Genomic DNA, 26,853 nt, shown 5'->3' with positions numbered 1-26,853 from the left:
ATATATATATATATATATATATATATATTGAGTAAATATGGCATTCTGGCATGTACGTGTGTAAACAAACATACCAAAGGGCAGTAACCCTTTTATGACTGCTTATGCAGAAGCATATTATTAACCTTATACAACCACTCCACAATGCAACATATGGGTAGCTGTAATCCTGTTGACTGAATTTAAAGTATGAAGTCTAAACTGTATCCAGCGAAACAGTAAAGGAACTTAGAACCCCCACATGGCACCGCGACATGATACGACGAATGATGTATAAATGTGCAGTTTGTGGCTAACAGCATACGACGGTGCTATTTGACACGTATTGTGATTCTCGTGTTACATAAGAAAATTGGACGTATGTGCTGTTGTTTCTACTAGCCTATGATATATTCTACGATAGGACGACTTCCATTAAACCTTCGATACAGTTAAATACAACTGTCAAAGGAACCAGCTCTCTTGCGTCGAGGTATAGTTAACACGGAGAAAACACCACTATAAATGGAAGTGTCTTGTCTATTGTGAAACTCCCCGTGGACATTTCATTGAACCTATACTAGTATCTGGTAAGTGTGTGTGTTTTTGCATCGCGGGTTGACGCCTTTAGGAATCACATCATGTGATCTCAACAGGTTTCGTTATGACGGTATGATAAGGTATCGAGCAGAAGTGCAACCACCTATACTTCTGGGGAGTGGGGGAGTGGGGGAGGGGGTTCCTTATACCCCTAGAATAAATTTAGTGGGCTAAGCATCCCTCAATCCATTCCCACTGGCCGATACAGAATATTACCAAAAAGCCCGTAGTGTACAGTTTAGGCTACATAAATATATAACGAGTGCGGTACACCTTAAACAGTCGAAAATTCTTCCAGGTCGTTTCCTTTCCCATTTCTGGACGTAAAGCACGTTTCTCGGGTCTAGAAAATAAAGCAGTTTCTGCGCATGTCAGTAACATTTTTCGTGTTTTTTTTCTTTCTTTTTTCATCAGACGTTATAACTTACAACCGAGCAGGAGAGACGGTATTTGCTTAAAACATCCCGAAAGCGAGTGTCATGAGGACATTACGACATATTGGGCCAGTATGTATGTATATTAGATCCTCCTGCAAGCAGGAACTCGCGAAGAAGCCTAATTGGCTTATCAAAGCCGCAAGCTGACCGAAGTCAGTCTCTCACATTCATATTTAACGTCCATGATTATGAATTGTTAATTGTCAACAACTCTGTAACTGGACGACACACGTTAATCTGGGAGTGACTCGAACTCGGGACCTTATGATTGAAAGGCACCGGTGTTAACTACTGAGCTAACACTCCACGTATAGTAGTCCGAATGATGACGTCACAGATTTGAATTCTATACACCATATAGCCTACGTTGTAAAAATCACAGTTCAGAACGCCGATTGTAGGTCTAACATTGGTGGAGAACGATAACATTCTTTTCATATGCAATAAGTAACATATATATCTATATCTATATATATAAACATATATTTATGGTTATTAGGCCTATTATGTTTAACAAGGCTTAATAATAATACGGTACACGGGGAATTAAAGTTAATACGTTAACTCATTCTATAGATAATTTTTTTTAATAAAGTTTGTAACCAATGAAAGTACGGAAACGTATACGGATAAGAACTTACCAGTGTTGTGTATATATGTGTATATGCCTATCGGAGATGCACTAGTCTCCTCCGAAACATGCCTGCATTATAAACTGTAGCAAAACAAATTAATACAGTTGGATATTCAGGTGTGGTTGAGTTGTATATACATCATATAGGCTATAGTTGCAACGAAATATGAATTTAGAAATGGAATTGGAAGGCTCTGAAGCCGGCGAGCAATCAGTTAACCGTTCAAGATGTCGCCCTTTTGAAATGTTAACAGCAATATACCGATACAGAGGACTGGTCGCAGCTTTCGTCTCTGCCGTGTTCTACTCATGTTTGACACTAATTGTTTCAAACCTTAAAGGTGAGATCAGCGTTAGTGAATTAATATTCGTTCGTGGGTGTGTAGCCTCTGTGTTAAGTTTGATTATCATGTGCTATAATGGTACCAAAATTCTAATTTCAACGTTGGAAGAATTAAAGTTCCATCTTGTTAATTCAACTCTACTCATCGCAACGATTTATTGCCAATATTACGCCATCCAGAATATGCCAGCTGCCGACGCCACAGCTATTACTTACTGTTATGTAGCACTGTCTGGGTTATTTGGCCGAATTTTCCTCAAAGAGACCTTCGGCATTCTAGAATTGCTCTTGGTACTGGTCACGTTTTCGGGCGTGATTCTTATCGCAAGGCCGCCATTTTTGTTCCAGTCTCTTGAAAATCAAACGCAAGAGGAATTATCAAATGAAAAGAATGTTCTTGCACCTATCACCGCGGGTATAGCTAGCCTCACGGTAGCTTCGATTTTGGTTGTACTAAGGAAAATGGGTAAGCGAAATTATGACGTCATAGCCACCTGTTTTTACACAATGTTGTCATGTATAATCGTTCCATTAATATCGACCACCCTTTCCAATGAATGGAAGGTGCCTTGTCCATGGGCGTGGTGCCTGGTTTTAGCTTCTGCAGTGTCCGGTTATTTAGGCTATGCCGCATGTGCGTATGCATTAAGTTTTGAAAATACTATTTATGTTTCACTTGTCTCGTTAAACGAAGTCATAATAGTTTTCTGTGTCACCGTGATTTTCTTTTCATATGTTCCCAATTGGACTAGTATATTAGGAGTTGTTCTCATACTTGGGTCATCCGTCGCGATATTAGTAAGAAAGATAATGCTTTCTGAAAATGAGAAGAAAAGGCAAACAAATGGAGAAAGTGGAGATGGAGATGTATAGCCGAAAAAGTTATCTCATATACAGATACAAAATTAATAAATCCACTTTCTTTTCTAGGTCCACCCTGTTGTGGACAGAGTCCGGGTGAGGGTCCGGAGGAGGAGCCGCCTTCCAAACATATCTAGCATTTCTAACATTTTCGAACATTTTCAAAGACAGAAGAAGAATCAGAGTTCTATGATTCTATCTTCGGTTGCTCTTATTCTTCAGTTGACGATTATATCTTAGATTATATCTTCGGTTGACGATTATAAATGTTTAAAGTGACAGGAAACCCTAACATATACAAACCAAGAAGTGCAGAATATACATACTATTTGGTGACGAGGGTGGTTGCACGTCAAAGGGGTGGGGTGAGAGGGAAGGGGTGGTGTATGGGGGGGTCGGAAGTACTTTTCATTTCTTTTGCCTTGACGATTATAAATGTTTAAAATGACAGGAAACCTTAACAAATACCAACCAAGAAGTGCAGAAAATACATACTATTTGGTGACGAGGGTGGTTGCACGTCGAAGGGGTGTGGTGAGAGGGAAGGGGTGGTGTATGGGGGGGGTCGAAAGTACTTTTCTTTATGTGTGCAGTTCTATCCAGATACAATCTTGAGACGGACTTATAGGGGAAAACGACTTAATTAATATGACACTTTTCTCTTCCCCCCTATTCCATGTAACATATGCAGACGTAAACATAACAGTTTATAGCATGTAAATATTTTATTTGGCTTTGTCTACTAAATTTTTGTTGTTGTATCTGTTGGAAATAAATGAATGAATGAAATAAAACTACTTTACACCAAAGGTGAACATCTCTCTCCACCTTTCTATTTCTCTTTCTCTCTCTCTCTCTCCTCCTCCTCCTCCTCCTCCTCCTCTACTTTGTTCACCATTTAAAACCCCGCTTCCTAACAGAGATACTGCCACCAGATGGCAGGATTGTATAATCTATAATTAACTAATAACTTCATACGTAGATCTAAACCAGAGGATATTTCGCGCCCTATATAGCCTATGTATTTGTAGCTAAGCTTGTATAGTAAGCTTCTTCTTCTTCTTTTTTTTGTAGGATTTTACTCTAAGGAAAAGCAGTAGAATTCTTTCCTAATTTGAGAAGTTATGTTTTTGAGAGTGCCCACGATGATCATTCTTCTGCATAGAGTGAATTCACTAGCATCAAAGAGTGTTTTATTTTTTACTTAAAGGCATTGAAGACTCGCCCCAAACAGAGTGCCGCGCCCTGAAAAATTAACATTCCGTTGCTTGCAAATGACGTTTTCTTCTTGTCGCTATACAAAATGCAGACAGTAATGAAACGTGATACCTTGTTATCTTTGATCTAGACTCCACTGTTTATCTCCTACCTTTCCTCTTCCCGGCCTGTTGGTTTCTTCCTTAGTTTATCTCTTTGTGCTCATTAATCTGTCTGTATTAAGTGCGTGCTCTGTCCCTTCTTTTGTCTTGTCATTTAGCCTTTGAAGAAGATTCTGCTAGGATCGAACGGTCAGGCCAACTTACTTTTACACTTTTATCTAGACGTGAGAGGTCAACGCTGCTATGTAAACTGTGTTGTGGGTATTGACCGCAGCTGTTATGGCTGGTATATGTCGATTTAAATCGATGATATGTAGAATTAAACTTATATGTGTCGATTTAAATCGATAGAAGTCAATTTAAGCTGCTGGAAACTGGTATAAGTCGAAGGAAATTGGTATATGTGGATATAAATCGGTATAAGTCGATTCCCCACGATTTGAGACTGATGGCCCGCCATAAGCTGTATGTATTGACTGTAGACTCGTGTCTAATTACCGACAGTAGCAAGCTGTGTTTATTTTCTGGGATCGATGGTGGTGTTTAACACTTCTGTTACACCACAGTCGAGACGTTTCTTTCTTCGCGAGTCTCCACACCCTTTAAATGTTGGCCAGACTCAGAGGACATATAGGCCTACTCCATAATTGGAGCTACATTTGTAGGATTTTACTTGTAGAAAGCAGTGGAATTTACACGACTTTATGATAATTTTCTCAGTGCACAGGAGAATATTTTAGCCCTATCCATATGAACCGATTTGAGAAAAAGGAAAGAATATCATATTGGACGCTGTAATAGAGTGACAATTTTACTCTTTGGGACAAGTATATAGTGTACTGAATTCAATTTTGTGTGCACAGACGTGCAGTGTGCAACGGCTAACCCATGTTTTGTCGTGTTCCTAATATCTAGTTCAAATAAAAAAAAAAGAACAATGGCTAGTCAAATAAATACTTATCTGTGGCCTTTGACTGTTTGAGTCTCGTAAACACACTAGACAGGCACTTATAAGTTAAAGATACACAGTTCATATATAGGGTAAACCACATCTTAATGCACACAGTGTCATCCAATTATTCATATCTAGGCTATCTGTATATCTTTTAGAGTTCAGTTAATCAAATACACAGTGTACACTGGACATAAAACCGTGGCTATCTCCAAGGCTAAAACCATCAGGCCTAACACCATTTAATCCAGTGATCTGCTTGGACGCTTTAATATAACATACGCTACATACGTTGAGAGTGTAGTATATAGTTCCCAAAAGCGTTAGGAAGCCAACCGAAGCTCACTTGAAACCTTCTTCATGTGATGATCGTGGAATGAACATCTTGGTAAAGGCCTATACACAAAGCCTTCTCGTACGCGCCAGGCGTGTAATAGTCGCTCACGTGACGAACATCTAACGTCCCCTCCCCCCCCCCACCATCCGACGGACGTGAGGTTACCTCAGCATCTGGATACATTTCTTAAATACTGAAGGGCCCGTTGAAGGCATCCAATTCATCACCACTGCAGTGCAGCTATATGGTGAATGAAGTAGATTTTTAACCATTCACAGAACAGAACCAAACCGCAAACCGGAAATACCAAAATAAGACTCCGCTCAACAACACTGCAAACCGTCGATTTTTGAATACGGTAGATCAAGAGAATCTTGTTCCTTGTGAGGAACCTGGAAACTAATGATTGTGGCGAAGACACTCTAACCTATATAAGACACTCATTCAGCTTCAGCTTGACATCACGAAAAAAACCGCCACACGTTGCCTATATGGTGAGTTAATACACAGATAAATCTTCATGGGTCTTAATGAACTCGTTATATAGGTTGCATGTTAAATGTCACCATGCATATAAAATATCGCCGCTAATTATACCGGTAAAAGAGGAATGCCTTATGTTCAAACTTCAACATTGCTTTTAGTGCTTTCTCAAGAGCATTTGTTCCTCTCATAGCCTATGTAGATATTTAATTGTCTACTTGAAATATTCTGGGTGTAATTTTTGGAGCGCATCAGAATCTCCAGCAGAAAAACGTCCATCAAATGTTTAGCATGTTACATTATAGATGTAATACTGATTAATTTTTTAAACAGCGATATTTACACAATATGTCGCTACTCTATGTCTAAGTGTATGACATTATGTCTTGATTTCTATAATGTTTAGAAATTAATTCCAATCCCTGCAGGTCCAATCAATCTATATATCTGGAAATTGAATTTCCTCACTTTTCTTCTGTTCCATTTCAAAGGCCCGGGAAATCAATTTTCATCGTTTTCATACAACCGTGACAAGGCCTGAACGTCCCCAAGTATAGATTGGAACATTGTCTGGTTTCTCATATTGGAGCAGAACAAGGAATCGTATGAGACGCATCCATTTTGTTTCGTGTGGGTGCAAAGGTACAACATTCATTTCGGACCATCAAAACTACAAAGAACACTTTATAACTGTTCAGTATGAAAGTATAACAAAGTCTGACCCAATGAAAGATTCAGTTTTAAATTGAACGTTGAACTTATCAGTATTACCTGCAGAGTGCATATATAATCCAGTAATGATGTTATTGTTATTTAACTTGCAAAACTAAACGGACAGACAGAAATATACAGTACGACACATAGTGACGGAATATTAAATCTAGTTCATTCACATGATCATATAATCATATAATCATTTATTATATAATATCTGAAATTATACCGGGTAATGCAGTAAAATTGTTCACACTTTTTTTTCTTAAATTTGCAGCATAAAAACAAAGCAATACTTATTTTTCGACTAATATATTACCGCTAATTGACAAATATGGAACAAAATATCGCCGTAGAAGTTAATAAAAGTCCGGAAGGAAATGATATTCCGAAACTTTTAAAATTTTCTGTAACTATTTCTGATTCCGCACTGTACCGTTACAGGGGGTTTATAGCAACGTTGTTCGGTGCCTTATTTTACTCTTGTAAGACAATTGCTATCTCAAGTCTATCCGGTGTTATCGGTGTTAGCGAATTAATATTCATTCGTGCATTCTTTACATGTGTTGTTAGTTTCATAATCATGTGTTATAAAGGCACCAAAATGTCAATTTCTTCTCTAGAAGAAGCCAAGTTTTATATGGTGAATTCTATACTGTTCATATCTACTGTATTTTGCGAAAGTTACGCCTACCAAAATATGCCCGCTTCTGATGCGACTGGCATTCTTTTCAGTTTTATAGCATTCACTGGATTATTTGGCCGAATTTTTCTTAAAGAGGATTTCGGAGCTTTTGAAATATTTATGGTATTGGCATCATTTACGGGTGTCATTCTCATCGCTAGACCGACATTTTTGTTTCGATTTTTGGACGGAAATGAGAAAGATGAAGCTAATGGTAACCTTCTGGCGCCATTTATTATGTTCATTGCTGCCTTAATAGAGGCCTTTATGTATGTTTTACTCCGAAAAATGGGTAATAACAAATATGACGTCATGTCGATATGTTTTTACACAATGTTGGTTTGTATGATGGTGTCCTCAATTTCCACGAGCGTTTCAAAGCAATGGGTAGTACCTTGTTCTTGGGTGGGTTTCCTAGCATTAGCGTCTGCAGTATGTGGTTGTTCCGGGTATATGGCACTTGTTTATGCATTAGGTATTGAAAACGCTCTTTATGTTTCCCTTGTATCTTTAAACGAAATATTCATTGTGTTTGTTATGACCGTGATTTTTTTTTCGTATGTCCCGTTTTGGACTAGTATAGTAGGAGTGATTCTCATACTTGCTTCATCCATTATGATATTAATTAGAAAGATAATTATCTCTAGAAAAACGAATGAACGCCAAACTATAGGAGAACTCGATGAGCAAGAAACCTTCGATTTACAGGTAGAGATCGACTGATATCACGATTTATTGCGCGTTTTATCATCATCATCGTCATCGTCATAGTCGTCGTCATCGTTGTCTTCGTCATCGTCGTCGTCATTGTCGTCGTCGTCGCCGTCGTCGTCATCGTCATCGTCATCACCATCATCACCATCATCATCATCATCCATGTAGTCCATTATTGAACAAAAGTAAGGATGTTTTCCCTGACATATTGTTTTTTTTCAATAATAAATGATCTATCTTTCTCAACCATTTTGATTAGATGATAAGTTTTCACTCATGTGAACAATGGTTTTCTTGGGGTGATGAGGAAATTGAATTCTAATTGCAATTTGCTTTTCACTTAATGCAGGTTAAGTCTAAACGTCGGATTTCATGTTTTTGGCAAACATTTTATTTAGAACTCTTTCGAATGTTATTTAGACGTATTATTGAAATCACTTTAATTAAATTCGATTTTCACCAATGGATATGCGTAGTAAAATATCCTGAAATGTTGCCCACATTTTGTATAATATTGATGTGACGACTTTACATTTAATGGAAGAAAGTCAATTATGAATACACAAATAGTCTGGTATGACGTCACAGTGTTGTGATTTTATGTAAAGAAATATGGTGCCCTTCTCCCACCCAACCACGAGCTTATTCCTGGCAACGGGCCTGTGGTCTGTGGACACGTGAGTAGTGTTATATTAATACAACAAGTGAGCAGTGTTATATATAGTCATACAACACGTTAGCAGTGTTATATACAGTGATATAACACGTGCGCAGTGTTATATAACGTATTACAACGGTTATATATGTGGGTTAAATATGTAGGGTTTTTTCAACAGGGTATTTAGGTAAATGATTGTTTATGTATCCTCAGTCGGATTGACCATGACTGTGACTTCCAACTCTTTTATCAATGTTGTTGTCCTATACTTTCTTAAAATATTCTATAGCAGATGAATTAAGATGCCGTATGTTGAGGAGTGTTAGCTCAGTGTTAGCTCAATGTTAGCTCAGTGTTAGCTCAATGGTTAACGCCGGTGCCTTTCAATCATATGGTCCCGAGTTCGAGTCACACCAAGATGAATGTATGTCGTCCAGTTACAGAGTTGTTGACAATTGACAACTCATAATCATGGACGTTAAAAATGAATCTAAGAGACTGTCTCCGGTCAGCTTGCGGCTTTGATAAGCCCATGATGGCTTCTTCGCGAGTTCCTGCTTGCAGGAGGATCTAAAATATATGATACATACATACATATTTAGGGTTTCTTTCATCGTTCTATAGATATGGCATTGAGTAAAATGAGTTCGTATCACTTTCGATCGTCAGCTTGAGTTTATAGCTCACCTGGAGCGCGGCCTTTATTTAGCGATATACCGGTTTTTATTTTAGCGGTTGGTGCCAGCGGCGTAACGCCTATGGGCTCGGACGGGGCAAACCCAGGGGCCCCCGACCAAAGGGGCCCCGCTGCACTGATGTTCAGAACTTAGAAGAGGGGTACCTTTTTTTTCTTTTCTTTTTTTGATACGGCATGTTTTCGTTGGAAAAGAAACTATAAACGAGACTATAAATGACACAAATCCAAGGCACATGTGATATATACACACTGGACGATGAACACAGCCAAGAGAGAACCCGGGGTACAAAAACAAAACAAATTAACTGATCCACTCTCAACCCCTTGGAAACGAAACTGACATTTGACTGTGTCATCATCGCCAAATATGTATCCCGAGTTCATTGGAAACTAGAACAGATACGATAAACACAAACAAAGTCGAGAAGCGATAACGACTTAATCGGGGGCATTGGTCGGAGTCAAGATAACATGCGATGTCATTGCTATACAGTTCTATAAGGGACATCCACGTACTCGAAAGGTTTACAATCATTTATATTGCGCTTTGACCTTTTGGCTTTTGGAATTTCGTGAACGCCACGCTGTATACGCGTGGCCCGAAAGCCATTGTTTAAAGATATTTATACACACGCTCACGCACAGACTAGACAGGCAGGTATTCCTGCTTGACTGGCTATACATATGCTATAGTTAATATTATACAACACCTAATTATATGTTATATAATAGTAACTTACGCCAATCTGTACATTGAACGTTCGCAGACCCGGAGATTCTTTGTTACGGGTTTCCTTGTTGTCAAGTTGAGTTTCATCGTAACATACGGCATGCATATGGTACAGCCTAATGAAGCGTGTGCGTCAGTGATCAGCTGATATGAGTGTAACCATGGAGTTTACCTCCATGGTGTAACCATGGAGCTATAAACTCCATGGTGTAACTGAGAACCGGTATGGTTCTCGTAAATTATATCAAAGAAGTATATCCACCTTTTGATAAATGGAGAACATCGTTCTATCCTTCCGGATGGCCCACCGTTTCACGAACACTGTTGTCGGATTAGCCTGTATTTCATAATCAATACATTAGGATCCAGTGGCATATCGCATTGGAATTGAGGCTTCATAACACCGGTGCCTTCTGCCTATAAGATAAATATAATGTACCGACTTTCTTTGCACGGCACCGACGTGGTAATTGGAATGGTGTATCAGGGCCTAGAAGCCGGGATGGGGTTAGTGGGTTCAAGTCCCCCCCCCCCACCCTAAATGTGCTAAAGACAATTTTCAAAAGAAATTTCAGAGCTAGACCTCCCAGTTTAATGTGTTTTTGTGTTGTGAAATTGCTAAGAAAAGTTGATAGCACATGCAGACCAAACCAATGTGTACGTGTACATATATTTTGCTCCTATAGTGTCATATCCTATAGTATATTGTATACCACGTACATTAAGGTTATGAATGATGCATCCGTGTTTGGATGTGTGATTATGTTGTTAAAGGATTGGTTCAGGTGTCTGACTTGTCTATCTTGTATGGAAGAGCTCAAAAAGGCAAACAGAACAGTGAAGAAACTACCATGATAGCATGCTCTGTGTAGGAGATATCACGCTTTAAAGATATAAAAATTTCTTTGAAAATGACTGGTGTAGAAAGACTAACTGTGAGGGTGTGATGTCACATCCTCACTTTCTTAACATATGTGAATATATTTCAATAAAAATTAATTACATTTTTTCACAAATTAAAAAAAAAAATAATCAAAAATTCTTCAGATGTTAAATCTCTGATACTTCCCTTGACAAATATGAGATCCACATGACATATCTTTTGGTTGTAAGACATAAAATCTCACAAAACATTTTAATAAAATAACAAAGTCTTTTCAGAAATGTGAAGATGTGACATCACAGCTAGTCTGATTTCAGCAGTTTCTACACAATCAGATAGAACGTTAAACTTAAATATCTCCATAACGGAATAAGATATTTGAACAGTTTCTTCATCATTGTTTTTTTTTTTTATTGTATTCTTTCATATGAGATACACATGTATGACACCTGAACTAATCCTTCAACGTACGTAGGGGACAATTCGTAGCATATGATCACACTATTAGGCCAAATAAAAAAAACTAGTTTCTCGTGCTAACTTTTCAAAAAAAAGGAGCGTGAGGGCATTTTTTTTTTCAAAATGGCCGATCCAAGATGGCGGATGGCCTTTCCCAAAATGGCGTCCAAGCGTCTAAAATTTGAATAACTTTCTTCCGACATAGCAGATGTTTTTTTTCTTCCGAAAGGCCACTCTCCTAATACATACTTTTAACCTAGAACAGTGTGTACTTATTTAATAAGTTAGAAACAAATAAACAAGAAATTTTGCATACTTTATATTTTAATAAACACAAGGATATGTTTTCTCTCTTCTTTCTTTCAGGTATACACAGCTAAAGCAAGAAACAATGTGTTTTCTAGATTTATAAAATATCAGAGTGATCTTGGGAATATTTTGATAAAATTAATTCCAGCCAAAAAAAATCCAACAAGTGTTCCCAAGGCCACACTGATACAAATAAATTTGTGTATTGCATAGTTTCTCACTCGCATCATCTGCGCATACAATATCAAAGTTTATTGTATGCGCAGATGGTGTGAGCGTGAGTACATTTCACTGATCGGCTTTACACAGGTCAAACCGGTCGTATTTAATTTATTTTTACCAAGTCAGTCTGATAAAAATTATAATAATAATATCGAATGGCTTATTTTCGTGTGATACAAGAATATATTGCACTCGATATAAAAATATTGCACTCGTCTTCGACTCGTGCAATATATTTCTAGCTCATGCAATATATTCTGGTATCACACTCAAAGCCATTCAATATTATATAAATATTTACTGTTCATCAACACATTTTCATTGAAATCATTTTGCTTTGTAATACAGTTTTCTTGAGTTGAGTTTACACATGAGCTACTTTAACAGTTGATTTCTCCTATCTAGCTTTAGCATGATTCAAATAAATCATCAACTTCACGTACCTCCCCCTCATATAAAAACAAAAAAGCAATCTGCCAGAATTTTTTTGGGAAATGGTGGGCGAGGAAACTAAGAATAGAGGTCCATCATACATCCCCCCAAAAAATTAAAAAAATTGAAAAAAATTAAAAACATTTAAAAAAAAAAAAAGATTAGATGCGGCAGCCAAAAAGCGTGTGCGCGAGGACGAGAAACTGGTAATTTTTTTATGTGGCCTTATCAGTATAGTTTAAACAAACTACCTGTAACTGCCACTCAGTCCGATATCAGATAATAGATATATATATATATATATATATATATATATATATATATATATATATATATATATATGTAACTACGTTATTGTCCATTTAATGCAGTGGAAATTATGTCCTGCCGAGTACAGAGAACAAAACAAGGCAAAAAATATAATAAAAATAAAAATAAAACGTAACCACAGCTACATTTCATACGCAATTACAAGATCCAAATAAGGTCATCACATTCACATTCAACTGTTTTATTATATATTTTATTATACCAGCAAGCTTGCAGGAGTATCTAAAATACATTTACAATACATACATGATATACACAAAGATGGAGTAAATGTTTGCTGTTGAAGCTGTTGCACACCAGCAGATGATGGATATGTTAATTTCTGGATACTTTTTTAAGCCATTTCAGGTTCTCCGTATCTTCACAGATGGTTACTAACAGCGTATGTATTGGTGCTTTGTTTTTATTCTTGTTCACAATGACTGCCAAGCGTTACAGGTGTTACAGTCGTTACATGCGTTACAGTGTCAAGCGTTACAGGTATATGATCGAATTTAGTGAATTAATCAGTGGCGTAGGAAGGTACTTTTGAGTGGGGGGGCTGAAGATTGATGGCCGGCCTGGGGGAGGGGTCTAAGGGGAGGGGATTTTTTTTGCATTTCCAGGTGGCCTAAGATGCAATTTGGTGCAATATAGCACACTTCAACACCCACTCCATTTTGTAAACTTAATTTTGTATTTTCACCTGGCCTTAGATGCAATTTGGTGCTCCAAATGAGATTTTTTTTCTCATTTGGAAATGAAAAAGGAGTTTTCTGACTTGCGAAGCGGGGGGGCGGAATGATACTTCCGCCCCTCCACATTTTTCACTGGGGGGGGGGGCTGGCGCCCCCAGCCCCCCCCCCGGTTCCTACGCCCTTGGAATTAATATTCATTCGTGTTATTGCTTATCACGTGCTTTGTAGTTTAATAATCATATGTTATAAACCAAAATTTCAGTTTCTTCCCTGGAAGAAAGCAAATTTCATACCGTTAATTTCTATTAATTTTGTAGCTGTGATATTTTGCCAACATTACGTAAAAAAAGAAAGAAAAGAAAAGGTCGCTGCCGATGCAAATGGCATTCTCTTCAGTTTTATAGCATTCACTGGATTATTTGGCCGAATTTTTCTTTAAAGAGGATATCGGAGCTTTTGAAATACTAATGGTATTGACATCATTTTCCTGTGTCATTCTCATCGATAGACCGCCATTTTTGTTTCGATTTTTGGAAGAAAATGAGAAAGATGACGCTGATGGTAACCTTCTGGCGCCATTTATTGCATTCATTGCTACCTTAATATAGGCTTTAATGTATGTTGTTCTTCCAAATATCGGTCATACGAAATATGACTTATTGGCCATATGTTTTTTACATAATGTTATCTTGTACGGTACTGTACTGTCGTTAATATCCACCACCCTTATACCAATCAATGGGTAGTACCTTGTTCAAAGGCGTGGCTCCTGGTATATTAACCACTGCATTATCTGGCTAAATTACAGTAAACGCCAAGAATAGGCTTTAGAAGGATGCTAAAGCCCTATAGAAAAATAGCCTAAGTATCATGAGTAGGATAGTAAATAAATATATAATGTTCATTCATACTTACTAAATTTTCTCGGATCTAATTGGCCCGTTGTCGTCAGCTGACCGTGAATTAAGCGATGAATAATGCACGTGTGTAATCTCACCGGCGGTCTGCGTAGAGGAATTGCCACAGTATGTTAAGATTGCTTATCAGTGACGATCATATTGAACGTCCATTTTGCAACTGAAAAATTTAACCGAACTATATTTATCTTGTATTTTTTTTCATCACAGGTAAAGATGCATCAAGATATGATTACTTTAGAACAGGAGAAATATCTTCAGCCGGAAACCTCCATCTCATTGAGGTTAAAGGCATTGAAGACTCGCCCAAACCGCATGCCGCGCTCTGAAAAAGTTAACTTTCCGTTGCTTGCAAATGACGTTTTCTTCTTGTCGCTACAAAATGCAGACTGCAGTAATGAAACGTGATACCTTTGTTATCTTTTATCTAGACCTTTTATTTATTACTCAGAAATTTAACGTAGGCTATAATTAGTAAGTATTGCGGGCTGTCTGCGTAATTTATGCGACCATCAACCGCAAAACGATAAATCATTAACCTTTTTGACCTAATTGTCTTGATGACTTGATGGTGCCACGATGGACATATAAACCGCAAAACCAATAGGAGACCAGCTGTGACCATCGTGAACAATGATTCTCGCCGTGAACAATGATATGTGTATATATATATATATATATATATATATATATATATATATATATATATATATATATATATATATATATATATATATATATATATATATATATATATATGTTGATGCAGGTTTAAATGTTCGGAAACGGGGAATCCTGCCAAAGTATCACAAATTGATTTTATGTGTTTATTAAAACGTAAGCGGAACCGAGAACCTGGTTCACCGACATAATTTGCCTTCTGGCGGATCTTTCGTATCAAGTCTCACATCACCGTCCTCCACAAAGACTTAGGACCCTAAACAACTTCCAGTTCAACAAACATATTATGTTATCCGTTCTGCTCCCTGTATAGGCATCGCGTATTCTGGTATTAACTCCATCAGTGCCCCTCGTATACTTATCTAGCGTAATACTTGCAAGAAGATATATGTTGCTTTGGGCGCTTCTGCATTGTCCGGTTTCCTGCACAAAATATAGCAATATAATATAGCATAGTTCAGCTATATTAGTCAGCTATATTAGGTAGCGGATTCCTGTCGGCCTCTTGGAAGCTAGCAGCCATTAACAGCAGATGTTAAGGAAGGGACACTATTATACATAACAAGTGTGTACCGCAACAGGGGCCACTCGGGCAAATGGGAAACTTATTTGCGGGTAAACAAGGAGATGTTTTTTTTTTTTTTTTTTTTTTTGCATTCAAAATTAGTTCTAGTTATGGAGGGATTTGAGAGGCCGGAATGGTACCAGAGAAAAGATTTGATCTCTTTATTTCAGCTCTATTTCAAATTCGAAATCCGATCGTGATCTTTTCAGAAAATATGGATTTGTTCCTCAAACAATATCTTTCCAGCTATGGAGGATTTGCGAGGCTATATTAGGGCATGGATAGAGATGAGACGTGGTATGTGGCATTTTCGGGAAAAAACAACGTTCTGGACCAAAAATGACGATAGACAATTTTTGCACTGTTTCAAATACTAAAATTCCCAAACTATGAATAGCGGTATAGTACCTGAGAAGAAATGGTCCCTTCCTCTTTTAAGTGGTATAGGTCCACTATCGGCAGGGGTTGTTACTATGCATCTTCCGTCGGGCCAAGCGACGGCCCTCGGGAGATATTTGCGGTTTGTCAGCAAAATCATGAAGTTTTCGAGAAAATAGTTGCCAGGAAATATATACTTGCCCCAGAATGCACCATTCCACGCCTAAAGGCTAATTTGCTGTTGTCGGACAACCACCAAGCCCCCCTTTCTACGATAGACCTCAATCTACTCTATGCCCATATATGCCTCATAATACATCATTTCAAGTTTTTTTTTTCTAATGGCGGGGGGGGGGAGTGAGTAGGGGGAAGGACGCTATAACTCTCACTGGGCATCACCCTTCCTTTTTGAAAATCCTGGATCATTGTGCTATAATTAAGCCTGATACGGGTATTGTGCAATTTGAGACTTTGCCGAGACGAACAGATTTTTGTAGGGCAAAAGGGTCGACCCCTCCCCTCACCCACACGTCAAGTGGTCGAACCATAATGATACCCCGTTTGCCAAACTTATTTATTGACCAAAATTAACTATAAACATTTTAACACTATTTCAAATTCGAAAATCCCTTAAATTCGACGGAGATTATCTCTCACAAAATGCATTTTGTTTCGGTCAAGTGCGTTTTACCGTACTTTCCTGCTATGTTATCAAATTCGGTAGGATGCTTATAGTCATTTTTGGTCAAGAATTACATTTCGCTACCGATAATGGTGCAAAGGCTACGTTAAAGAGGATTGTGTCTCTCAGTGCCCCACTTGCCTGGCCTCCAATATCAATTCCTTCGGCGACCCAAGACGGAGAGATTAATCCTGTGTATGGCTCATTCACGCCCCGAGAAACAACTATATGGGATAGGATTAACGCTCAGCTGCAGCTGGGCTTCTCAAAGGTCAGTTTCTTCAGGGGTTTTATTTTAACGAGACTGCAAAAACGGTAAAACTCTGACATGTCGAGTTCCTAAAAGATGAAGCTAATTAGGTCATAGAAATCTCAATCCAATCGTTTTATGTTTGATTATATGATTGAACGATATTCAACGAAATCTCTTCAACCATAGAAAAAGTCAGCCGAGATCTTCACAATGCGTCTACATTTGACCATAAATCCAACCGTGTTAGCTTAAAGTCTCAATGTGTGTTTGCCAAATTTAAACTTCGACCTTTCATAGCTGCTAACTGCCCTGAAAGCTCAGTAAAAATGACACCGTTCTATGCAATTTTCATATAAATATTCATTATTTTTATTGATCTATCTGTCGTTAAACATTTTGAGCTGAATAAAATTTGCTATATTTGTTAACGAGTCCGTAGATTCTACAATCTTCAAACAAATTTTGCAAGCCCCGCCCAACAGATCATGCGCCAATCAAATCTCTCTGTTTTGTTTACGACCGTTAGGCCTATCTTACTTTCACTTTCGTGGCTAGCCTGTATTAGGTAGGTATAGTGTCTTTCTTTCGGTCTTACTGATGTAGCTTGCGAAATTGTGTCATTTCCTTCTATTGCAATGAATAAAGAGTTGTTTTCAGACGTTTCATCCATGGAATTGGGTTAAAATATATGGACAATACGAGTATATATAGGCTACATTTTGTGTAATGAGCATGCTAATATGGGCAGTCGCAGTGATTTATGGTAATTCATTCGCGCCATACAGTAAGGGCAACAGTAAATAAATTTCTTTGTTTCAACTGCGACAGCTTTTCTCCATTAAACCCACCTGGTCAGAGTGCATTATAGGAATAAGAAACATTGAAATCTGCTTCGGAAGTTTTTTCTTCCGAAATTCATCAGCAAACACGTATTGAGACTTTAAAGGCATTGAAGACTCGCCCAAACCGCGTGCCGTGCTCTCGTTGCTTGCAAGTGAAGTTTTCTGCTTGTCGCTACAAAATGCAAACAGTAATGAAACGTGATATCTTGTTATCTTTAGCTGGACCTGAGATGTCCTTCGCTGTATCGTTTGTGCACTGTGCTGTGGGTATTGACCGCAGCTGTATGTACTGACTGTACACTAGTGCCTAATTACCGAAGGTAGCAAGCTGTGTGCGTATTTTCTGGGATCGATGGTGGTGTCTAACACTTATGTTACACCTCATTCGAAACTAGGTCAGATAACCGGCATTAGACGTTTCTTTCTGCGCGAGTCTTCACACCCTTTAACCCTTGCAGTCTAGATATCACAGCCCACTTAAACTTTGCACAACACCAAATATCAAATGCTTTTGAGTACTTAATATTCCCAAACACCACATTTCAAGTACAGCCTTTTTAGGGATATGTTAGCAACATGCACTCATCTTCCTACAGTCTTTACGCAGTGGTTCACCACATGTGCTACTGTAGTTTAAATGGTTCGTAAGGGGTAGTACCACTGTTGAGTAATATTATGGGGTGTGTCTAAAACGAAGACCTCTCAAACGAAGATCGAAGACAGAAGACTGGTGAAATCTCTAAAACGAAGACATCTAAAACGAAGATCCAAGATAGAAGAATGGAAAAATCGAAAACAAATAAAGAAGTCTTCGTTTTTCAATCTTCGTTTTCGAGATTCGCAGTAAAAGCCAATCTCGAAAAGAAAGACCGAAAACGAAGACCTTCATTAATAATCATGTAAAACAGATACAATCGTCAAGAAACTCTTCGAGTAGATCATACAAAGTTAAATGGCCGTGTAGGCCCTGGCAACGGGGAGTGGGGATTATGTAACCATTAGTTACGTGGTAAGGATCAAGTCATTTATCCTTATGGGCATCCGTACAACTGTGATCTATTTCGGGTTTTTCAAAATGACGGACACCACCGACTTTATTCGACAGTTTTCGTGGATTTCATTTTTCTTCATATTGTCTGTCTCCTCTTCTTCGGGAAATGAAAATCTAAAGAAGCATTTCACCAATAGTTTCAAACACAAAATGAATTTTGTTTGAAATATCGAAGTCTTCGTTTTTCGATCTTCGTTTTCGAAATTCGCAGTATAGGCCAATCTCGAAAAGGAAGACCGAAAAACGAAGACCTTCATTAATAATCATGTAAAACAGATACAATCGTCAAGAAACTCTTCGAGTAGATCATACAAAGTTAAATGGCCGTGTAGGCCCTGGCAACGGGGAGTGGGGATTATGTAACCATTAGTTACGTGGTAAGGAGCAAGTCATTTAACGTTATGGGCATCCGTACAACTGCGATCTATTTCGGCAAAATGACGGCCACCATTGACTTTATTCGACAGTTTTCGTGGATTTCATTTTTCTTCATATTGTGAGTCTCCTCTTCTTTGGGAAATGAACATCTAATGAAGCATTTCACCATTAGATTCAAATAAATATGAAGTTAGCTTGAAATATCGGCATTCGGTCTTCCTTTTCGAGATTTGCCTATATTGCGAATCTCGAAAAAGAACACTTCGATATTTCAAACTAAATTCGTTTTGTATTTGAAACTATTGGTGAAATGCTTCTTAGATGGTCATGTCACGCATTCAGAATACTTGTATTTAATGACTATACTGACATACCGCCCTCTATACTGTTAATTGTATAAATCTGTAAAAAAAAGAAAAGGGTTGATCACAAGATGGCTACCTGACTATATCAAACATATTTAATAGGTCATTTTCCAAAGAAGATGTAACATGAAGAAAAAAGAGATTAGGAAACCTGACAAAAAGGTCAATCGTGACGGCAATTATAAAGAGGCCGAAATAGATCACAGTTGGATGCCCATATGCTTCATGACTTGCTCCTTACCACGTAACTAATGGTTTCATAAACCCCTCTCCCCGTGCCCCAGGGCTGACACGGCCGTTACACTGTCTATGATCTACAAGAAGAGTTTCATGGCGATTGTATCTTATTTGATGATTATTAATGAAGGGCTTCGTTATTCGGTCTTCCTTTTCGAGATTGGCCTATACTGCGAAGGAAAGAACCCTGACATCACCGATGCTACTTTAAACATATGCGGTTTTTATATTTATTTAGGCAGTTGTTATTCAATTAAGGTGCTTGTGATTTCCGATTGTCGCCGTCAACATGTTCTCTATTGGCGTTCCATACTGTAGATCTCGATCTCCGGCTCTACAGTACAGTGCACCGTAGATGTGAAATGCATAGTGTCCCGGAGTAAAAATGGCAACCAACATGAGCCAAATGTTGGTTGCCTTTCTGGCAATTCTAGCAGCCCTTGATCCGGTCAAGAGTACAACACATTGGGTTGTTACAGAAGATGGCATGATTACACAGCAGGTTTGCCTAAAACTGAATTTTTATATGTTCCTTTCAAGGTGAAAGTGTTTAAGACAATGACAACGTCATTACACTACATTCAAGTATTGCATCACCGTATTTGTGGCAGCACACACTAACTGTATGGAATGCAATGTAGCGAAACTACTACCACTCACTAGGCTCATTGAAGCAGGTAACAGCTCAGGTGTTACTGAGTCTAGCCTAGCCTATATGAATAAAACATACACAACCGTACAGACTTATGCCTTATGAAAAAACACTGTAGTTTTTGATAAGTTATACAAAATAACGCATGGCCTTAGTTTGGCCAATGCTTTACAGTAGCTGTACAAAGTTTGTGAATGGAAATAAATACTCTGCAGAAACATTTCCTCAATACAGTCACTCAGAGCTTGAAAAATCCTATGTGACGGGTGCCCTGGGCTCTTAATAATATAACCGTATTTAGGATACCAAAATTCATGATCAAACAGCCAGTCGGGCTTCCAACATTCAAAATTGCCACCTTGTAAAGTAAATATCACCAGTCTAGCACTGTATTATGCAACTGTAAGTGGACACATCACAATGAACATACGAATGGCCACAGTAAAAAACAGAACATCGATTTTGTATTTCAAGGCACCTTCATGAATCAGTAAGCAGAATTTATGCAGTTAACTTCATGAAAGTGTTCAACACATGTGCAAACTTGCTTTGAACAAGGTTTGACTTCTTAAGTGTCATTCTTTCTATTCCTGGTTGAATCTGGTCAAACCATCAACGGAATCACATAACTGAAGGAAAGAACTAAACCACTGAGCAAACTCAGCGAGATCATCATTACTGGTATGCTTTAAAGGAAGGAATGTTACTGCCCTTACTACACCTGATTTCCAGTACACTATCATATCAGAAAGATTTGCACAGACATGTGCTCTTTCCATCACACCTGTTGCAGCATTGTTAGGGCGCATGATTCTGCATCCCGGACCCAGGGTTTTAGCCAGGGATGCCAATCCTTCAAACTGGTTACATCTGATGGACGCATCTATTTTTTTTCTTGAGGAACACACACTAACAACTTGGCGTGTGAAAAAAAGTACCAAAATACATTTTTATTGAATGAACAAACATCTTTCTCTTCAGAACAACCACAAATTGTTCTCAATAGAACCAAAAGTTGTTAAACTGCAACTCTTTGTAAAGCTACTATACCCTGTGTAAACATAGCGATGTTTGTACTTTAGGCTATCGTATGTCTGCACACTAATTTCTTAACATTAGGCCTTGTCAGAAGTTTTGCATTGATACTGGGACTATTACATAATATTTGAATCTTTTTTTTTTTATCAGAATAGTTATGAGTTTTAGACAATGTATGAACATTATGGAACTTGAAGCTAACTTCGGCGACAATATCATGTTGCTTTTTATTTTCTTAGCTCGACTCTGCATTCAACATGAAAGAGCCGTACAGTCTGCTTGCCGTCCTGGAACAAGAGAGAAGAACGGAAGAGGTCTTGAGGCTGCAGCGAGATTTAGAGAGACACAAGAAAGAGATCGAGGCAAACGAAGATGACACGGACATGGAAGAGAAATTCCTGCGGAGCGACTCGGACTGCGTAGAAGCCGGCCGACCTCTGACAGAGTTTGAGCTGTACGTCAGCACGGCTATATCTTTAGAAAATAAAGGAATAAGGTGAGATTACATTGATGGGAAAAACATGTTAAGGTTATTGTACCCGCAGTATAGCCAGTATTGCCAAGTTCGGCATACTGCGAAGTTCGGACACCCTAAGAAATACACGATTTCACCATGAAAACCTACAGGAAGAGCCAAATTTCACCAAAAAGTACGAAGCTACAGTTATTTTCTCTCCAAAATGACCCGTGTGCAAGAAATTACTTACATATTTGTCAATAAAATGACGAAGATCTATGAAGTCTGTTATAATTACTGAAAGAGCAACTGCGCCACCAATTTTATCACCAGCGCCACACTGTGGGTTGCGTGTCCGAACTTCGCAATACTCTAGCAAAGAAATACCAGTTCCACAATCACGAAGAACCTTCTTGGAAAACAACGTGAAAACAGTTTGCAAGAAAGAAAGTTTGGCCGTGTATCGTACTATAACACAATTCTCCCACCATATGAAGTATATTTTCTGGTGATTTATACCAGAAGATTTAGTTTTGGGGTGTTTTAAGTCTTAAGTGTCCGAACTTCGAAGTCACCATGCTACTGTAACAAACAATCAGTTCATCTGCAGAAATCTTCAATTATTGATTGTATTAATATTTATGTTATGAACATTACCCACAACTTCTTTTGTTGATGAACATTACAAAAAAGAAGTCATAAAATCAGGTTTGCTTTTTAAGTAAAAAAAGAGATAATTTTGTTGCCTTTTTAAGAAAAAAAAATGTTGAGTACTGCTTGAATAAGGTAGGGAAAAGTTCTCATCTCATCTGAAGCAAATTGTTTGGCATTTAAAAATGACGTCAGTATTTGTCAAGAAAAATGTGCTAGTTGTAGTACAGTACTTTATTCAAGAAATTCAAAAAATGTGTCTGATTAACGTTTTGAATTTGATAAAATAGAAACGATAACGAAGAAAGGACTCAAATCATTTTGTTTGAATTCTTTATTCATCCAATCTCTGCAAATGAGCCAAAAGTTATTGGAAAACAAAACAAAAGTATGAAATGTTTCTCTGAAAGGTAATGAGGGCGGTATTGAAGAACTTAACATGCATAGTTTCCAAAATGTGTGCCCCGATTTAATGCAGTTTAGCTTTGGCTTTGAGTACAATGTTTCTGTATGCTGCCGAGTTGGAGGAATCTTACCGTAATAGTAATTGCCGACTTTGCGATCTGCGTTATAGGCATTGCCGACTTTGCAATCCGCTGTGCCCCCTCACAATTTTGCAACATAGGTAAGAGTGACTCCATAGTTTTCCTTTTCGAGAGACCTAAAAGGTACATCCTACTAATTGTTTGGTTATGTTTACTCCTGTTTTCCCATGGTACCAATAAAATTGTAGAGTTAGGGATCGGTTAGTTCATGTACTTATATAATGGCATGCATAACAAGGCTTTAATTAAAGTAAGCTAAGTACAGTACAAAGAGTATAAGAGAAAGTAGGATGTAGAAAAAAGTGTGTCTGCTAGACGAGACAGTCGAGACTGAACAGAAAATGAAACATTTCAATAATTAAATAATCATAAAATATTAAAATAAAATCAACTTGAAAAGCACACAAGGCTCAATTATGTCTTATTTAAACATAGAAACTCAAGCTAGTCTGCACAGCCATGTGTGTGTAACTTAGGAACCATATAAACCTATGCCACATTCATATCTGCCAATTGGAGTGCGATATTTCTTCACTGTTCGAGCGATCGAAAGCATGGAAGTACATTAACTCTATCACATAGATTAATGATGATGGCTGATGGGTCAGTTTAACTCATGGGATGCCAAACATTTTGAGAAGAAGTCCCCAAAAATGAGGAAATGCAAAAGATTTCTTTGGTAAAATCATGTCTGACCAGAATTGAATTCTCTTCATTTCCTACAGTGTCACAGAGTACCTGAGTATCAAGGTTAACGAGAGTAAGAAGTTTCTACGTCCTAACTGCACCCGAGTTTTTGACCTGCCTTTCAGTATGCATGCATATGATCATCTTCAGGTGAGTTCAAAGCTGCTGGAATGTTTGTGGTATATTCAGTCATGAATATTCATTGATTGTTGGAATGCACTTTGCAACATAGCTACATCTAAAAAGGAGTGCTTCAGTATGTGGAAAAAAAATGCATTAAAAGTTTCATATCCTGTCTATTCATTATGGATGCATATGTGATCATCTTCAGATGAGTTTAAAGCAGGTGATATATTCATGAATATGCATTGGATTGTTGGATTGTACTTTACCACATAGCTAGATCTAAAAAGGAGTGCTTAAGTATGTGGAAAGAAATGCATTAATAGTTTTATATCCTGTCTTTTCATAATGTATGCATGTGACCATCTTCAGGTGAGGTTAGCACAGGTGGCATATTCATGAATATGCATTGGATTGTTGGATTGCACTTTGCAATAAAGCTAGAGCTAAAGAGGAGTGCTTCAGTACGTGGAAAAAAAATGCATTGAAATTATTTTTGTCCTGTCTTTCTTTACGCACACCTATGTGACCATCTTCAGGCAAGTTTAAAGCAGGTGGTATATTCATGAATTTGCATTGATTCTTGGAATGTACTTAGCAAACATAGCTAGATCTAAAAAGGAGTGTTTAAAAGTATGTGGAAAAACATGTGGAAAAAAGGGCTTTGACCTGCCTTGATTATGCATACGTATTATGATCTTCATCAGGGTAAGTTACTGTACTCTGAGTGTATAATATAGGTTACACTAAGTTACTTGATGTATAATTAAATATTAATATATATACTATAGCCACATTTCATATTAAACTTCTGCATTGATGAAGGACAGATCAATCAGTTTGAATATATTTTACCCTGTAACAATTTATCTTGGGTTTATGTATCGATTTGTGTTACTTTCTAACAGTCCGTTCAGGAACGTCATAACCTTAGCAACCACCCAGAGCCGGAGCTCTCTTATCTTCTACCTCAGCAAGATACATTAGAGAACATCGGGCATCTACTCAGCAAAGCTCTGTCCAAGGTCAGTGTCATGGAAAAGTGGTTTTCTCACTATAATAATGATAATAATGATAATAATAAACAGTTGTTGTATCTAGCGCAACTTACAATAAAGTCTCGCCGCGCTGTACAAAAGAATATGTACACAATATACAATAATAGTAAACATAACAATTATAACAATGAAAACAGGTGTGTCTTCAAACAGTTTTGAACATCTCCACAGACATGACATTCTTTATTCTTGATGTTGAGTGGGAGTTTATTCCAAAGGAGGGTTGAGGAGTACTGGCAAGATCACTCGCCATAAGATTTAGGGGACACAGGGTGCATAGAGAGCAATAATTGGGTGCTAGAGCACAGATGGCGAGTTGGGGTATAACTTTGAACAATTTCACCAAAGTAGTGTGGCCCAATACCATGAATACATTTGAAGGTTAACGGGAGTACCTTGTAATCAATACGCAGTTTGACAGGTAGCCAATGAAGGTCATGAAGTATGGGGGTGATGTGAGAGACAGGGCTAGTGCGAGTGATCAGCCTGGCAGCAGATCACTATGAATAAGGATGGGTGATTTTGGAAAAAAAATTTACTGGTGATCTGAACATTGTCCTGGAACAGGATTATTGTATGGACGTTAGCATCAAGTGTATAACTATGCTTTAAAAGTGTCTGGTCGTCATTTGACAAGCCTCTTGGAAAGTTTTGATTGAGTGGGCTCCCAAAGAAGTGACTTTGTTTATGGTTACCTTTGGTAACCACCTCTACCAGTAAGCAGAATCCCTTATCCCAAACTCCAGTTTCTTAACCTGCCTAGCACTAAGTGGTTGTATCTTGGAAATTGTGTGCTTTGATTGTGGATGTTTGAGTCTTTGATGTTTAATGTTTTCAGCAATGTTAATTATGTTGCATATCAACCCGCAACCACAAGGCCAATATTTAACGGCCGTCCGATATTGGGATCGAGACGACCAAATTTCTGTTGAGTTGACCAAAATCAACTTAGTTGGTCATCCGACAGAATTTGTAGTGGTTTACATCAACTTTAAATGGCATTGTGACTATATAACCTGGAAAAGATCAAGTGATACATTAGTTCACCCTTGATCCACTTTGGAAATACTGAAATACAATAATAAAAGTTGGTAGGCACATGATCCACCCGAAAGGGGATTTTGACTGGCCTAAAGCTGGTGGTCTTTGCTCCAAACCTACACACTTCTCCTACAGTGTACATGTTGGCTGTTGTTAGTTTGCTAAATTCTTTCAGACTACCAAATTCGCTGTTCGGACAACCAAAACGTGAGACCTGGTTGTCTGAGGTACAAACAGAAAAAAAAAAGTAAAAAGATCTTAAAAATTTTTTCCTTGAATCAGTAATGCTAAAGAAATAATTCACTTCTAGTAATAAAGTGTATTCTTACCTTTAAGGGTCCTTAAACCTAATAAAATTATTCAACACTGCTGTACCACTACAGTAGGCTTTTGATCTTGTGTTGTGCTAAATAGCAACATTGACTCATTAACAGATAATGGAATGCTAATTTATCCATTTGCTATGTATTGAAAGTATTTTTATCCTGCTGGTTAACTGGAACTTCTCTTTTCTACAAACTCATATAACTTTCAGAAAATTCATGAAACTGGTATGAACTGCTCACATGTCATCAATAGGGATATTACATGAAAAAACTGTATTAAAATTGACGGTATCATACAGTATATTTTACTCCTTGTTGGTCCTGCTGGTATGGTTATAAATGCTCAGATAAGTAATGTTGATTGGAAAAGAGATAAAATTTGTTTTTGTGTATCTAAACTTTTCTAAAATGTTATTTGATCTTATCTTTTTTTTTATGAACTCTCCGATACAAATGAACTTTCCTCTCTCG

General features: G+C 37.8%; 1 protein-coding gene and 2 long non-coding RNA genes across 4 annotated transcripts in view; 2 read left to right on the top strand and 1 right to left on the bottom strand.

Annotated features, from left to right (window-relative positions):
• The first annotated feature begins 76 nt into the window (after nucleotides 1–76).
• On the top strand, nucleotides 77–8,635 carry LOC139969647 (uncharacterized). The gene is made up of 3 exons (XR_011793777.1): nucleotides 77–569; nucleotides 994–5,956; nucleotides 6,437–8,635. It is a non-coding gene; the product is annotated as an uncharacterized lncRNA (long non-coding RNA).
• An 11,502-nt stretch (nucleotides 8,636–20,137) lies between these two features.
• LOC139969637 (tetratricopeptide repeat protein 17-like) overlaps nucleotides 20,138–26,853 on the top strand; it is a 28,298-nt gene continuing 21,582 nt past the window's right edge. For both annotated transcript variants that reach the window (XM_071974766.1, XM_071974765.1), the window contains exons 1-4: nucleotides 20,138–20,306; nucleotides 21,734–21,990; nucleotides 23,873–23,984; nucleotides 24,866–24,982. In XM_071974766.1, coding sequence (XP_071830867.1) covers nucleotides 20,190–20,306; nucleotides 21,734–21,990; nucleotides 23,873–23,984; nucleotides 24,866–24,982 — 603 coding nt within the window. In that variant the 5' untranslated portion in view covers nucleotides 20,138–20,189. The remainder of the gene's footprint in view (nucleotides 20,307–21,733; nucleotides 21,991–23,872; nucleotides 23,985–24,865; nucleotides 24,983–26,853) is intronic.
• LOC139969646 (uncharacterized) overlaps nucleotides 22,130–26,853 on the bottom strand; it is a 335,050-nt gene continuing 330,326 nt past the window's right edge. Inside the window, exon 2 of the long non-coding RNA XR_011793776.1 lies at nucleotides 22,130–22,500. This is a non-coding gene — a long non-coding RNA (uncharacterized lncRNA). The remainder of the gene's footprint in view (nucleotides 22,501–26,853) is intronic.

This window comes from Apostichopus japonicus, chromosome 7 (genome assembly GCF_037975245.1).
Source record: "Apostichopus japonicus isolate 1M-3 chromosome 7, ASM3797524v1, whole genome shotgun sequence".
Lineage (NCBI taxonomy): Eukaryota > Metazoa > Echinodermata > Holothuroidea > Aspidochirotida > Stichopodidae > Apostichopus > Apostichopus japonicus.
Note: the sequence above shows the minus strand (reverse complement) of the source record. Positions and strands in the feature narration are given on the sequence as shown.